At 34.3% G+C, this 16,777-nt stretch overlaps 1 protein-coding gene across 1 annotated transcript; it reads left to right on the top strand.

The window, feature by feature from the left end:
• The first annotated feature begins 9,399 nt into the window (after window positions 1–9,399).
• On the top strand, window positions 9,400–11,987 carry LOC131648266 (U-box domain-containing protein 34-like). Its single transcript, XM_058918042.1, has 8 exons — window positions 9,400–9,559; window positions 9,662–9,759; window positions 9,844–9,968; window positions 10,099–10,269; window positions 10,372–10,519; window positions 10,621–10,739; window positions 10,927–11,176; window positions 11,307–11,987. Exons 1-8 carry the CDS (start codon window positions 9,400–9,402, stop codon window positions 11,985–11,987), a joined length of 1,752 nt encoding a protein of 583 aa, XP_058774025.1.
• Window positions 11,988–16,777: the final 4,790 nt, after the last annotated feature.

The raw sequence follows: 16,777 nt of genomic DNA, 5'->3' as shown, positions 1-16,777 counted from the left end.
TTTTTGACTATCCAACTAATATTCTTGGTTATGGATGTAAAAATCAAGAAGAGAGCTAAGAAAAGAAGTCACATGAGAGCGTCATAGATCAAGTGATGGCATTTGAAGGCTGAAAAATAAAGAAGTTTCCAACATAAGATCTTGGAGGGAGGATTTGAACAACCTCAAGGAAGTGGAAATGATATGTGGAACAAGATGGACCAAGAGATTAAAAAAAGTAGCTATAGAGATGCTGGGAGAATCAAAAGGTTTTGGACCTAGGGGTAATGAATCATGGTGATGGAATAAAAGTGTTTAGAGTAAAGTTAGAGTTAAGAAGGATTGTTTTAAAGAATGGTCTAGGTATTAAAATGCCAAAACTTAGGAAAATATAAGAAAGTTAAGAGCGAGACCAATAAGGCGGCGAGTGAAGCAAGAACCCAAGCGTTTGAAGAATTATATCAATCTTTAAAAATTAAGGTTGTAGAAAAATCTATATGTAGGTTTCTAAAGAAAGAGAAAGAAAGACATGAGATTTGGATCAAGTGGAGTTTGTTAAAGATGAAGATGACAAAGTTTTGGTTTAGGAAAAAAATATAAAGGATAGGTGGAAGACATATTTCTACAATTTATTTGATGAATGATATGATATTTCACCAGACTCTAGCACACTCGACATTAGAGAAGAGGAGTGAAACTGTAATTACTACCATGGAATTCAGAAGTAAGAGGTAAATGAAGCGTTGAAAAGGATGAGTAACAGTAAGACAATTGACCCAAACAACATACCTATTAAAATGTGGAAAGTTATTAGATATAGAGGTATTGAGTGGCTCACTAAACCCTTTAACAAGATTATGAGGTCAAAAAAAATGCTGGATGAATGGAGGAGAAATACTTTAGTCCCAATATATAAGAATAAAGGGGATAACAAAATTGTGCAAATTATTGGAGGATTAAACTTATGAGTCATACCATGAAGTTATGGGAAAAAGTGATTGAACAAAGACTAAGAAAAGATCCTGAAGTCACTGAGGGTCATTTTGATTTTATGTCTGGGAGGTCGACCATGAAAGCGATCTATATATTAAGACGGTTAATGGAAAAATATCAGATGGACCAACAAGACTTGCACCTAATTTTTATTGACTTAGAGAAAGCGTATGGTAGCGTGCCTAGAAAGACTTTGTGAAAAGCCTTAGAGAAGAAAATGATTAAAATTGTATATATTCGAGCTATTCAAGATATGTATGAAAGAATATCAATTAGTTTACAAACACAAGATGCAGAGTCAGACAATTTCTCCATTACAATAGGTTTATACCAAGGTTCAACCATAAGTTCCTACCTTTTTACTTTAATTTTCGATGTACTTACGAAGAAAATCCAAGAGCTAGCACAGAGATGCATGTTTTTTTTACAGATGAAACAGTTCTTCTTGGAGAGTTGAATGAGGACTTAAATGAGAGGTTGGAGACAAGCTTTAGAAACGCATGGCTTTTGCCCAAAAGTAAGATGAAATATATGTAATGTTAGTTCAGTAAAATGAGAAGCGTTTCTAACCAGAGGTGAAAGTTTGAGACCATATCTTCCCACAAGTCACATAGTTTAAATATTTTGAGCTCGTAATACAAAATGAAGGAGAAATAGAAGAAAATGTAAACCATCTAATTCAACCTGGGTGGTTGAAATGGAGGAAGGCTTCATAGATTTTATGTGATAGAAAGGTACCGTTCAAGTTGAAGAATTTTTTTATTGAACTGCAATAAGAATGTGGGCACTTAAGAATCAACACGAGAATAAGACAAGTGTAATAGAGATAATGATGTTGCGTTGGATGTGTTGTAAAACTAGACACAATAAAATTAGAAATGATAATATTAAAGGGAGTGTTGGTGTATCACCTATAATAGAAAAGATGGTGGAAATAATTTGTAGTAGTTTGGACATGTGGAAAGAAGTCCTTTAATTTTTATGGTAAGTAAAGTAGATCAGATGGAGAAGAGTCAGATAGTTAGCAGAAGAAGACCTAAAAAAACTATAAGAAAAAATTATTAAAAAAGATCTCGAGATTAACAATTTAGATAAAAACACGATCCTCGATAAAATATTATGATAAAAGTTGATCTATGTAGCTGACTCATGAAAAAAACTTTATTGTTGGTGTTGTTGAAAGTAATTTAGTGATTGAAATTTCACTTTTAAAAAAAAAAAATTAGATGTCACATTATCTACCCAAGACAAAAAGTTGCTTAGAGTTACACTTAGTGTAAAATGTTTTAGAAACAACCAAAAAATATATTATTTAATAATTAATTAAAGGGTTTAATATACTTCACCCCCCTGCCAATATAGCGAGTTTCGGTTTGGCCCCCTTGAATGTTTTTTTTTAGCAAACGCCCCTTATAAAACCCAAAAACTGGATTTACCAAACCCTTTTACCACATTTGTTGACTGGACTTTGACTTGCTGGATGATGTGGCAAAATGGTGTATAAATAATTAATTGAATTATATTTAACTACTAATACAAAATAGTTTCCACCACCTTCACCATAACCAACACCACCACCACCACCACCTTCACCATAACCAAGAGTTGCTGTTCAAACCCAAGAGCTGCTATTCCACGAGGAACAATAGTTACAATAACAAAGAGCACTATTTAATCAAAAGTTATTAATATCACTATGATAGCAGCTGCATCGGAATCAAAGAACCTGGCTTCCACTACTTGTATTGCAGCTGTTATCACAAGTATGAATAAGAATATAAAGTTGTTTCTGTTAACAGGCCGGTTTATTGCAATCATTAATAGAGACATCTGCATGGTTATAACACCAAGAGAATTTCATCATGGAGCAATAAAACACCAAGAGAATTAATGAGTGCTCCATGAATCTTCTGTACGTCTAAAGATTCTTCTTCCACCACAATCAAAGGTTCGGTTATGCTCTTTTTCTTACATTCTTCGATCACAATAACTTGATTTTCTATGCCTTTTTCTCTGCCAAAATAACATGTATATATGTAAGTTAATGTTCATACAAACATTTATCTTAAGAAACAAATTGTGATAAGTTTATAGTGCGACGTGACAATCACAATCGATGTCGCTAACGGGACTGCAACCGATGTCGCTACAGAAGGAGTGCATGAAGCAGCAAAGAGAGAGACGGAGAAACAGCTGTACCATGTTATGGACTAGTGTATCATGGGCGGGATACCGAGTGATCGTATATCGAACATGGTTTTCCATGGTCGACGAGTTCCTAAGCTGGCTTTGATTCTTTGTTTGCCGCGTGTTATGTATTTGAGTTTTGGTGGTGTTGGGGAGGTTGGGATTGTACCGTAGGTTGTTGTCATGGTGGTGTAAGCAAAACAACTAATGAAGGAATTGTAATGAACAATGAAATGGTTACTACTTATTAATATTAGAGTATAATAATTATAGGAACAATTGGGTCCTATGGTTTTGTGAGTTTGTTTATGTTTTATATATTTTAGTTTTGTGATGAGTGAATTATTATGAATTATTTAGGATTCTGTGCTCTCATAGCAAATGCATATTTTATGAAGGGAATGGCTTGGTAAAAAGAATGAATTTAGATCCTAATTGTTGCACAAATGAATATAATCTATCTAGTGGAATCTTAATAGTTGCTACTGTGTATTTCTATTGAAGGCTACCTGTAAAGACTCTTCAATTAGAGCAGACGATTGTGATGGATGAAGCTGAGAAACCATCAGTGCCGAATGCAATTAGTCTTTAGCCCACTTGAGGTCAGCATTTTACATTCTGTATCACACTTGAGTCCATGAAAGCAACAAAATGAACTGATTCGTTTTATCTTTAAAATTCATCATCCTAACATATTTTCATTCACTCATTTTTCCTTCTGCAACTAATGATGCCTATAAATGCAGCATGACACAATCAAATTCATAAAACTCTTAATCCACTGGCTTCACTGTGTAAGAATATATTAGGATTTCCTCTAATGATTCAGTTTACACCTAGTGAGTAAACATCACGTTCCTGGAAGTAGTGCGTTCAGCCGATGGTCTTCGCGGCGGAGCTTCCGATGGGCAAAATCTTCGTAGCTTCCTCGGTTAATCGTTTCAGATTTGGAATGCACTATGTTTCTGGTATGGGAAGAAGTGGAAGTGAAGATACAGTCAGCAAAGTCAAAGTCCAGTCAGCAAATGTGGTAAAAGGGTTTGGTAAATCCAATTTTTGGGTTTTATAAGGGGCGTTTGCTAAAAAAAAACATTCAAGGGGGCTAAACCGAAACTCGCTATATTGGCAGGGGGTGAAGTATATTAAACCCTTAATTAAATATGATAAAGTTAAATAATACAATGTGATTGGTGAAATATACACTATTCAACTTTTTGAGATGAGTAGAGAAGTTGTCCCCTAATTTTATTATATACAAATTTAGGTGATAATAATAAATGATATGATAATGTGTAGTAGTCTCATTGTGATAGTGGCTGATGCATGAACATGATGGTTCAACAATCGATCGATGATGCTCTCACGACCTTCACATTTCTTAATCTGGTGGGGCTCTCTCTTTTAAAAATGTATAATATTGAAATTTGAGAAATGTTTATTGAAAAAAATATTGAAGAAAACCAACAATTAAATGCATGTGTGTAGGGTTTCACACCTGTTACTCAAAATTGATTTCATATGCATTGTTCAAGTACACCAAAAAATATTTATATTACTTAATGATTAAGACTAAAATTAATTTAAATATAACATCCACATACATCAAATCAACTAAACACTAAAATTAATTTAAATATAACATCCACACACATCAAATCAACTAAACACTTTATCTAAATAAATAAAACTGTGATGGGTTTTCAATTCAAAGCTTGGACCTTTTAAGAGATACTTTTATAAAGTGGATTAATATTGAAAAGTTGATACTAACTTAAATTAAAGTTAGAATTTATGTGAGTGTTTGAAATTACTAACATAATAATTAATTAATAATAATCATAGGACACATGAGTTTGATTAAAGTTTCAGACTACATTCATACACTATAATTTTATCACATTCACTCAAATCAATATTTAAATGTTATTATAAAAATAACTTTTATAATTCAATAGATTGTTTAACTTATTTTACATATTTTTGGTTTATTTACTTAAATTTTTCCTGTAAAAAACTTATTTTACATCATAATTTTTTCAAATTCAGCTATGAACTTGAAAATATAAGAGTTAATACCTTTTTTATCCCTTTATTATTTGGACCATTTTCGAAAAATCTTATGCAAAAAAGAGTTTGGATTTCCTCAATCTTTTGAAAATTCTCTCAATTTACTCCTTAATCAGACCAACTTTTTAGAAATGCTAACGTGGCACTGAATTTTTTTATTTATCCATTTAATTTGTACCACAAAATCTCAAGAATAAGCCTAGGCTCCCTAATGTAGTCACGCGTGAGTCGTAACTTGAAACCCCTCTAACACGTACCAGTATAAGTGATCAATTTTTTTCAACTTAGAATCATCGGAAAACTCAAACGTCAACTACACATTTACATCAATAAGTATGTATTATTAATTATATAAAGTAATATCGAATCAAAGAAAACTAAAATTAATACTTTAATGTCTGTCCATAAGCTCTCTTTCACCTACTCTGACACATCTTTCCAATTGTTTATTAATATAATGGCTTTGCTACGTTTAAAGAATGCAATATAACTCTTAAAAAGCGAAGAATGAGGACCATCAAGTATTGTCTACACGACACTAAAATCGATCAGAAATTTGTCACTCGATTTTTGGACTTTTGTTAATTTAATCATCATTGTGGCACCTCTTTATTTTTCTTCTTTCTGTTTTTCGTCTATAGATTGAGAATCATTTGTAGGAGTTGTACGAGTTTCATTTTTATAAGTAGTTTCGCCGCTACTAGATGAAGAAGAGGCCATCTATCAAGACACAAAGCATTCAACATCAAGACATAAGCATAACCACATCGACATAAACAACATAAACAACAACACCAACAACTACATAAACAACAACACCAACATGTATTTATGATCACGTATCATCATAGAACAACATAGAAAGCCTACTCATAAAGTCTATGTATATTGTCGTAAAGTAAAACACACAAGCATGTATACTATTTCAATATCAACAACATAAACATAAACATCAGCACAATGACAATTGCAGTTTACTGTAGATACATGAGAAAAAATATTTATGTACCATAAACGTGATGAATAAGTAAAAAAGCTAAATAAAGTTGTTAGATTCTTCGTCTTCCTCCTCAACAGTACGTAAGCCAAGAACGAAGAAGATGACGTTGGTTGAATAGGGTTATGTTTCGTTAATGAACGATGGATGCAGTTGGTTGAACTATGAAGATGAAGATAATGTTTGTGGAAAAGGGTTAGATTTTGTTAATGAACGATGAATATGCTATTGAGGGAAAATGGTTCTCAGCGCTGAATGTTAGGGTTGAAAATGAATTCGAAAATGGAAATGAAAAAATGGCTACTGAAGAGACATGCAAGTTATGTTTTATTTAAGTGAATAAATCATATCACCACGGTCATCTAAACCAACCATGGTGATATATGGATTACATAATGAAATTTTATAAAAAAATGCCAAGTTTTAAGCATTTACAAAATTAAAAAAATTGAAAAATATATCACAGCGGTTGGATTAAACAACTGTAGTGATATCACTTTTATTTTTTATTTAAAAATAAACTAAAATGAAAGGCACAACTAAAATACTAAAGAAATTACGAATTTGTTGGCGCTGAGATCGAACCCATGAAAGGTTAATGATATCCCCACGGTTATTCTAAACAACCGTGGTAATATGTTAACTATTTTTAATTAAAAAATAAAAATATATTGACTCCGAAATTTAAAGATATCAGCACGGTCCTTCAAAGGACCTTGATAAAGTGGGCGGTGTTGTATATTCTTTTTGTAGTAGTGTGAACAATGTTGTGCTTTTGTTTGTTGATATTGCCAAAAGTTTCCTTATTAATAACGATAGAATTGTTCTACACATTTTGGAGACAAGGTATAATGCCATATGAGGATTTCTCCCAAGTTGTTTGAACTATATTGGAGTATTTTGGGTGATTGATCCAAGTTGTCTCAAATCTAAAAGAATGAGACTCTTAGTCTCGGAGGGGAATTCACCCCTAAGGAGAATGAGGTTGTGATCATAAGGAAATTTACATAACACCTCAATATATGCATATATTCCTCCGGTCAATGAGATGGAGCCATAGGTCAAGACGAGTACTGTACAAAGGACTAGCATAACTTCCAGTTACATATACTAAGAGGAAGTTTCCAATGATAGCTTGATTGTAATTGTATCCATAAAGACATCATGCACGCCATTTACAAAATTACAATCATTCTACTTTAAAACCTAAATACGCTCAAATTTACCATGTGCATCCGCGTAGTGAATACTCACATACCCAGCTTTATCCTAGAAAGATTTGGTATTATGAAAACTAGTGTGTGTTTCCACAACGATTAAAAACTTTAGAGAGTGTTTTCTAATCAATTCCATCATGCGTCTTTTAGCCTTATTATTATAGGCTCCCTAAATATTCCAGGAGAGCACAATGAATTTTTTGAAACCTAACACAACTAGTCAAATTGATTGAGGTGATAAAGTATGTCCCAAACAAGAGACAACTTACGTAGTCGGCTCTCATTCAGTGGGAGTTTCGTGGACAACTTCCTTTTCTTGAATAACACTTTATTCATAGTGCATTGGTTATTTCCATTTGCCTAAATGGTTGTTGGTTCAAAATACGGAATGATGTATCGTGCGATGGTCTTTAAACCCAAATTTACTATGGTAACGATGGTGTGTATTTAGCAGTATTACACACACCCTTTTGTGTTAGGTAGGAATTAAAAGTTGGCCCAGTTTTGTGCGAAGACCCACTAAGAGCAAGATGTGGTTCCACTTTTGTGCGAAGGTCCACCGAGAGGAAGATGTGGTTCCACAACGGCACACGTTTCCTTGAGGTGGGTCCCTTCTTATCAAGTCTCTATTTCTTGGAAGCCGCGTCATTTTAACTAGGTCCAACAGTTTTGCTGTTAACACTTATTCCTTTTAAACAAGCATCAATCCCCTTGATTTTAGAACTCCCGGGATCTCTAGGCTTGCATTGGATAAAGATTTTCCTTGACCATAACTGATTCTTCTGTTGCGTTTTTTCCTCTGCACCATCAGCTAATCACCATGACTGCATTTATTTTCCCAGATTTTTTCTTCTATTTTGGTGCTATCACCGCCCACTTCCTGATGAAATTTCCTTTGTCTTTGCTCAGGGACAATGTTGTTTTCCGACGGGCCTCTTGGTTGTGCCACCGTAGGAACGACTGACTGCATTAGATTATCTAGTGTTTTCTTGCTATCACGGGTGTGATGTCCATAACAGCTGCAACTAAAGCAAATAATGTGGCCATTAACATTGGCCTTTCTAACAACCGACAAGGTTAGATCAATCTCTACACAAATTCTCGCAAACCTTCCCTTTTCTATATTCCAGGTGTTAAGTCTTTTCCACTTTTGCGAGAGGAGATGCAAAGTCTGGAGTCCATCAAGCCATTGCCAAATAATGGTCAAACAATATCCACGGCCCATCTGACACATTTGTCTCATTGTCAGCGAGCAATTCGTACTTGACCAAAAAGAAACGATTATCAACGTCAATGATCTCAAAGTCTCTGATAAATTTTCACATCTTGTTTAACCCATGTGTGTTGGGTTTCCCATCTGGTAGCCAAACATTCTTAATATTTAAAATTCAGTAAATAATCAAACTATTTTAAAATTGTAAGTAAATTTACCACAACCAATTAAAATCAACCACACACACTAATAATTTTTGTTTAGATTTTATATATGATTTAATGACTAGTTAATTTTAATCTATGGTTGGTAATTTACTAACAAATTTTCAAAAGACAACTTAGGCCATACCAAAAAAATCAAAAAATCTATTATGTTTCGTATTTGTAAAATATTATCTTAATTTACAAATAGTTAGTGAATATTTTTATTTATTTATTAATTACAATTATCTTAATTTGTAACCATGGAAACATCTGTATTTGACTGAAGTTTAAACATGCTAATTAAATTAGTTTTACAGTTAAAATCCAACTCATGCATTAACGTATCATAGAATGTTCAACTAAATTACATTAACAACAAATACTTGTTAAATCCTTTCTGGTATAATCAATTTTAATTCACCAAAAATAGTAAAAAATATTTGTTAATGCTCCCAAAACCTCATAAACCATTCTTAATTATTTTCTTTAAACATAGATTAACAATAACAATTCTTGTAAAACTAATAACGTTAATTAACAATGTCATCTTCAAGCGAAGAAGAAGGTTCCTCCTCCACCTTGGTCGCCATTGATATTGACAAGAACAGCAAACATGCTGTAAAGTGGGCTGTTGATCATCTCTTGGAGAAGAGCTCTTCATGCACACTCATTCACGTTAAAACCAAATCCTGCAATCGCAGTAATTAATTACCTCTTTGTGTTCATAATTTAGTATAATGTTAATAATCTATATTGCATGGTTTCATAATTTCTTATATGTTTTGATTTTGTGTTCATGCAGATGAATTTGAATCTGTACCTAAACAAGGCCGTGCGCCAACGGAGGAAGAATTGCATCAGCTTTTTCTTCCTTTTCGAGGATTTTGTGCTCGAAAAGGAGTAAGTATATATTATCACTAGTAATTATAGATTAGAGGCTACTAATCTTGATTATATAATAATTAAGTTGAGGATTAATTTCAGATTGTAGCAAAGGAGTTGGTGTTGCAAGACTCGGATGTTTCGAGTGCACTTTACGATTACATTATTGATCACTCGATTGTAGACGTTGTTCTCGGTGCTCCTCGCTGGAATAATGCTCTTATAAGGTTTTTCTTTTATCCAATACTAATCAATTCTATGTAGCTCTGACACTTCTAAAAAAAAGACGTGTCTGTGTCTGTGTCTGTGTCCGTGTCTGTGTCTGTGTCTGATCGTGTCTGTGTTGGATTAATGCAGGAAATTTAAAGATGTAGATGTGCCAACAAGCTTAATAAAATCTCTGCCAGTGTCTTGCACAGTTCATATAATATCAAAAGGAAAAGTGCAGAATGTTCAAGCAACAGTTCCTATTCACACCATGACAATTTCTAGTCCTAAGCCAAGTTATTTATCCAAAGATTTACATAGGTATAAATTAGAGCTATATCGAATTTAGTTCATTTTTTAAGAATAATTCGTCGATGTTTAGTCCTTAATTTGGTGATTCTATCATACTTGTTGTTTGTTCAGAACATCGTTCGAGCCTAGACTCGGGCGGCGCTTAAGTAACGACGGTGGAACCTTTGGTCAAAACATGGATGCAAGACTAGGATCAAGATGTTTGTCTCAAAGAGATACTTATTCATCAAAAATGTCAATATCAGATGAAAACCAAGATGTAAGTCACTCTTATTTCAATCATCAATGACAATAGTTTGAAAATTCTAAGCATGTATGTATGAGACTTAAATTTTCTCCTTTGATTGAGTTGTATTTCAGAATGGCACGGAGAGAGAAACAAATAGACTCAAACAAGATCAAAAGTATACAAAGAAGGGTAGGTCTGCGTCGGTTGGTAGAGCAGTCGGTTCTTCGAAACAGAAGGTAATTACTGACATGTTTCAAATTCTACCTCAAATGGTAGCTTTCAGAATAGTATATACTAAGAATGAGAACTAAAAAAATGATTCAGGAAATGCAAGAGGAATTGATTAGAAGAAAAGCCAGGCTTATTGAAGAAGCTGCATTGGATTCAGCAGAGGCAAATAAGCAGAAAACAAGTGCAGAAGTGGAGACTCAGAAGAGAAAACAAGAAGGAGTAGGAGAAAATGAAGAGAGGATAGGAACATCAAATGAAAATGTAGACAACAGTTATATGTTCAAAACGTATAGTATTGAAGAAATTGAAATTGGAACAAATTACTTTGATCCTGATGGCAAAATTGGTGAAGGTGGATATGGACCTGTTTTCAAAGGAGTACTTGATAACACTGATGTTGCAGTTAAGGCCTTAAGACCAGACATAACTCAAGGGGAGAAGCAATTTCATCAAGAGGTAACTTCTTTTGCAAGATACAAGAAGCATAAAATTTATGGTTTTAACAAATATGTTTTTTTTTTGTCGATATAAGTATATACCAGTTTTCGCTTTTAGTCCTTATAAAAATTTCTTGACTCCAATGCAGGTCCTTGTTTTAGGCTCTATAAGACATCCCAACATTGTAGTACTTTTAGGCGCGTGTCCGGAATTCGGGTGCCTCGTATACGAGTACCTAGAGAACGGAAGCTTAGAAGATCGCCTTTATCAAAAGGACAACACGCCTCCGATTCCATGGAGGACTAGATTCAAAATAGCAGCAGAGATTGCAACAGGCCTTCTTTTCCTTCACCAAACAAAACCAGAACCTGTCGTGCATCGCGATCTCAAGCCAGCAAACATTCTCCTAGACAGAAACTACATAAGCAAGATCACCGATGTTGGTTTGGCAAGACTAGTCCCTCCTTCCATCGCCAACAAAACAACTCAATATCATAAGACAGCTGCGGCGGGAACATTTTGCTATATTGATCCGGAGTATCAACAAACGGGACTATTAGGCGTAAAGTCAGACATATATTCATTAGGAGTGATGTTCCTACAGATCATTACTGGAAAGCCTCCAATCGGCGTGGCTCGTCTGGTTGAAGAGGCCATTGAGAACGATAATCTTGCAGCGGTTTTAGATCCAAATGTGGCCGATTGGCCGGTCGAAGAGGCTTTATCATTTGCTAAAATGGCATTGAAGTGCTGTGAGATGAGAAAAAGGGATAGACCAGCTCTTGCTACTGTGATTTTGCCAGAGCTTATTAGACTAAGAGATCTATAACTGGATTACAACACAGGTCTATGGAACATGCATGATGCATATGTTATATATGGAAACTAGCACTTATCTTGGCACCAACATGGGAAGCATGTTAAAGAGGATGATGATGATCAAGGTTGAGGTGATTAAGAATATTGTCCCAAGAAAGTATTATCACTTTTTAAAAAAAGAAATGTATTTCTCATGAGTTTTTCATTTGTATAAATATATGTATCCATGAATGTGTATTCTTTTTAACTATTTAGGGAAATTTGAAACAGGTAGTTTTTTTAATAAATTTAATTGTTTGTTAAATCTTTATCTTTTGGCACCTTAGTGAGAGGTTTAATTTTAAAGTTTTTTAATTCACTCATTTGTATATTTAAATTTATTAAAATATGTTATTTAAATGAATCATTAAACACACATTAATGTATTTCACTTAAAAAAGATTTTTTTTTTAGAAGAATGAGTTTACTCCATTGTATTTTGAAAAGTTAAATTAAATGAGTGTAAATTGTTGGTATAAGGTTTAATCTATACCAACAATACTTATTTATACTTCTTTTAATATATTGTTGTAGATAACTTTATAAAAATGAATTTAATATTAATTTATCAAACTTAATGTCCTTTGATTTATAAGTTGCTCGATTGGTATAGAAGTGTAAAATCAAACATTTCTTCGTCTTTTGATTTATAAGTTGACCGATTGACATTGAAAAGAAAATGTAATGTTTTTATAAATTCAGGGATTGTCTTTCCAAACCTCAACAACGAGCTATCCCTAATTTTTACTATTTAATTATGTTCTGTTGCAGAAATATGAAACGAAAATTACAATCACAGTGCTTCTTAAACTAGAGGTAACTGATACTGTTAACTGGTGTTTGCTATCTCATACTATCTATCGACCTAGGGGGTGCTTGCATGGTTAGAGCACCATTATCGGTGCCATGTAAGCGTTGATTCACGTTTTCCTATTGTCATGAATCAATTGATATTTAACTTTTGTTTACGTTCTTTAGTTGGTGAACGTTTGTCTGCAAAACAACGTTCTTTAACTCATCAATTGAATTAAAAAATATGATATGATTAAATGTAGGGTATATTGAGGTATATAATGTGACCCACTTTAAATTTTTTGATGAGTTATATGAATATTTGGAAAATGTAGATAAATTGTTTAACTAAATGAAAAGTATAAAATAATATTAAAAAATTAAGGAGGACCCATTTAAAGAACCCAAATGAGTTTGATGGATAATGATGCTCTTAGCACTCCAACGCCCAAGTCAATTTAGGGTTCAAGATAGTTGATAGTGAAAGTGGAGATTAGAGATTGTGTATCTGAGAATCCTTTACAAAGGTATTTATACCTTGGAGATTAGAGATTATATATCTGAGATCCCTTTTAAAGGTATTTATACCTTTGGCCGACGTAGAGTAATGGTCTCGCATCTTTGGCCGCACGAAAAAATTGTCCTCAAGGCTCGTCGAGCATGTTTGATGTTGGGGGAGTCTTTCAATAGTAGTGGTCGGCCTCAAAGAATGTTCATCCAAGCGTCTGATGACTGCGTCGCTTTGATTTTCTCAAAGCATGATGCGAACGTGAGCATTAAATGCAATCTCATTATTCAAACGTTTCATCGTTTTTCTTTGACGTGTGACCTAAAAAAGTATGGGGTGACATGACACAGCTTTCTGTGTACTTGAGTACACTCGAATGTGGTTGTCTTCCCCAGTTGAAATTTGACCGTCGATTTGTCCTTATTTCCTGCTTTTGATTGTCTTTGCTTATATAAAGACGGTGAGAGACCGTGAGAAAAATTTTTAGTCGTCTTGTACACTGAGTTTCTCTTGTCTCTTTGAGTTCTTTCTCCTTTTACTTGAGAGAATTTGCTTCTAGAGTAATTGTCATTTCACGTTCATACTTTTAAAGCATTAAAGCTTCAATTTTTCAGCCATCTTCTTTGTTTCAGCACCTTCGCCCTCCTACTTCAAGGTACCTTCTCTTCTCCTCAGCTTTTACTTACGTTTTTATTGCATTTTTATTACGATGAATGGTAACCTTGTTATTGTTGAGAGTGACTCAGAGGGTAGTGTATCTTCGTCTTTGAAAAAGGGAATGGAGTTTGAATCGCATTCCTTCCCATCTGTCAGTGGGGATTTTGAATCAAGAATTATTATTTTGAGTGATGTTTCGAAGATTGAAGAATCACCTGGAGAATCCCTTTCAGACGAAACTCTCTCTATGAATACTTTAGAATCTTTATTTCCAACAAAATGCGACGGGGTAAAAACCTTGTCAAGAGAACGATGCTTCCTTCTATCTTGACCAAGACATAAATAGAGGTTTCTTGTCAAAGGAGGGAACATGTCAGTCGCTTTGTCAAAACATACTGGGAGTCAACTAGTCATGACCCTAGTAACCCTGAAATTGCTCATCATATTGAGTGCCAAAGGCAACATGATGCCGTGTCTTGGATCAACCCCGATGACCATCACAGAGAAGACATACTGGCTTGTAGGGGTCTTCGATTAATACAGCCTACCAACGCGAATAGGTACCATTGGGTAGACGATGAAATATTTGGGACTCCTTCTATCTTGAACATCGTCGAAGCTATAACCCAAGTCAAAGTCACAGTTGGTAGTTCCCCTAATTGGGAAATTGGGCCGGTGTTAACCTGAGATTTTTGATTCATCTGTTAGCATGATATTTTTGACTCAAGCATATTTCAACATGAATGAGGATGCGAGATAAATATGAAGGTTGGGCACTGATGGCTAAATCATGTTTTGACACCAAAATCAAAAGAATTTAGTAATCAACATGATTCTCGACAAAGGCAGTTGGAGGAATTGAAGATGTTTTTTGATAGAAGTAATGGTTTTACAGCAGTTTAAAAAGCTGAAGACGCGTAGAAGCAAAGCAGGAGACAAAAGGCCACAAAATAGTGTACGTGTCGAATGCTGGAGAGTCAACCATTATGGGCAGTTATTAATGTACATAGTATATAAACAGATATCGTCTATATGACGAGGGTTCACATTTTTTCATTGTTGTTCTCAATAGAATTCAAACATTCAAGTTACAAAGATAAAATAACTTGTGAGAAATATATGAACTTGCGTCCCACTTTTAATTCAAGCAATTTCATAATTTACTTAGTTTGCTTTATTTATTTAAACATTTCTGCATTTATTTTCTTCAATCTTTACATTGAAAACCTTCAAGCACGAATACAGTTTCTCAAACTCTTGCACAAATTGTCCTTAGAATTTTTTTCGAGCTAAATTCCTTAAGTGAACAAAAACTTGTGATTTGTTTTACTAAAAATACCAATAAAAAAATTGGCATGCTTGGTGAGACCATTTCGTGCAATTTTTTTTACTTTTACAGAAGAATGTTTATGCTTTTATTTTTCGTTTTGTTCATGTGTGCACTGTTCTCGACGTTTGAGTGTTTATGCGTCAGAGGAGTGGTAAAATTCTTGAGATGGCTCGTCAATTGTCAAAAAAATCCTTCCCTTCCCCAGAACAACGCTCCAAATACAGGGGGGGAAACCAATCGAATCAATGTTTGGTGGTACAGGTACTTCAATGTTTGTTGGAGTAACCGCTCCTTTTGTGATTCAAACGCCACTACGACAGTTTCGACGATTTTACCACAAGTGGTGTCTCCTCCATCATAACCAACAAGTTATCCAACTACACTCAGGGTTACACAAACAACTATAGGAGACCCTAGATCTCCATTTCTTCCAAGCTTTACGCCACCCTCGAGTAGTATGGAATATTCATATGGCATGCCAACTGCAATGATGGGATGCCTATAAACTAATGCATCTATGTATGCAGATAATGCAATGACTATTGCATCTCCTCTTAATCAATACTTAGCATTAGGATATGATATAAGAAATCATAATTGAATGCACAACCACAAGGACGATTAGGATATATCCTTCAAGTTATGCCACCCTTAACTACTAGTTCCCTCTTGGCTGTAAGGCAGCAAATGAATGATAGTAACCATGATATGGTTAATATATTTACACAACAAATTGGTACTGTGTTTAATCCTCTAATCCAAAACACAAACTATATTCACCAACAATTGGTGCATCAAATGGGTCGAATTACTAATTTCTTTGGTGCTTCTCAAGCACCCATTCAGCCAGTTCCTAATAACCAAGTGCCACAACAAGTTAGGTCTCAACCTGTCGATGTGCACTCACACAATCTTGAAGGTTCTATTCTGAGACATAGGAGCCTTCAAGATTAACCTTCCACATGAGTCAAAAACTCTCATCAATTTATCTTCAAATGAAACTATGTAATTATTTTCGACCAGCTGCCCTATGGTGAGAAAATTGCTTTTCATGCCTGGTATATACAATACATTGGAAATTACTGACCTTATGCCATCTTTCCTCAATTCAGAACATCACCAATACCTTCAGCTTCTAGAGTAAAGTCATTTGCAAATTTCACCATGTTCTTCATCGAGGGTTTTATGTTCACAAACCAATCTTTCCTACCAATCATGTGTGATAAGCATCCTGAGTCCAAGTACCATTGGTCCTTGAATTTTTCTTCATCTCTTATTGTTCCCATCAACAACATCTCTTCTTCTTCATGGTTTGCAAGATTTGCATCATTTTCATGATTCTTTTGTTTTTCAAGAAAATCATTATAGTAGTAACCATACTTCTGACAATTGAAACACTGAATGAGGATTTTGTCAGGTTTTCCTCCACCACCTATTCCTCTACCTGCAACATCATCTCTATGGTTGCTTTGGT

The sequence above is a fragment of the Vicia villosa genome, linkage group LG2 (assembly GCF_029867415.1).
Source record: "Vicia villosa cultivar HV-30 ecotype Madison, WI linkage group LG2, Vvil1.0, whole genome shotgun sequence".
In the NCBI taxonomy this organism is placed as follows: Eukaryota; Viridiplantae; Streptophyta; class Magnoliopsida; order Fabales; family Fabaceae; genus Vicia; species Vicia villosa.
This window is presented reverse-complemented; position numbering and strand designations above follow the sequence as displayed.

What these genes read in the sequence shown, in the direction of transcription:
- LOC131648266 (XM_058918042.1), top strand. Translation starts at nt 9,400, where the DNA reads ATGTCATCTTCAAGCGAAGAAGAAGGTTCCTCCTCCACCTTGGTCGCC. An exon ending in AACCAAATCCTGCAATCGCA is followed by an intron (nt 9,560 to 9,661) that starts GTAATTAATTAC and finishes GTGTTCATGCAG; the next exon opens with ATGAATTTGAATCTGTACCT. An exon ending in AGAAGCAATTTCATCAAGAG is followed by an intron (nt 11,177 to 11,306) that starts GTAACTTCTTTT and finishes ACTCCAATGCAG; the next exon opens with GTCCTTGTTTTAGGCTCTAT.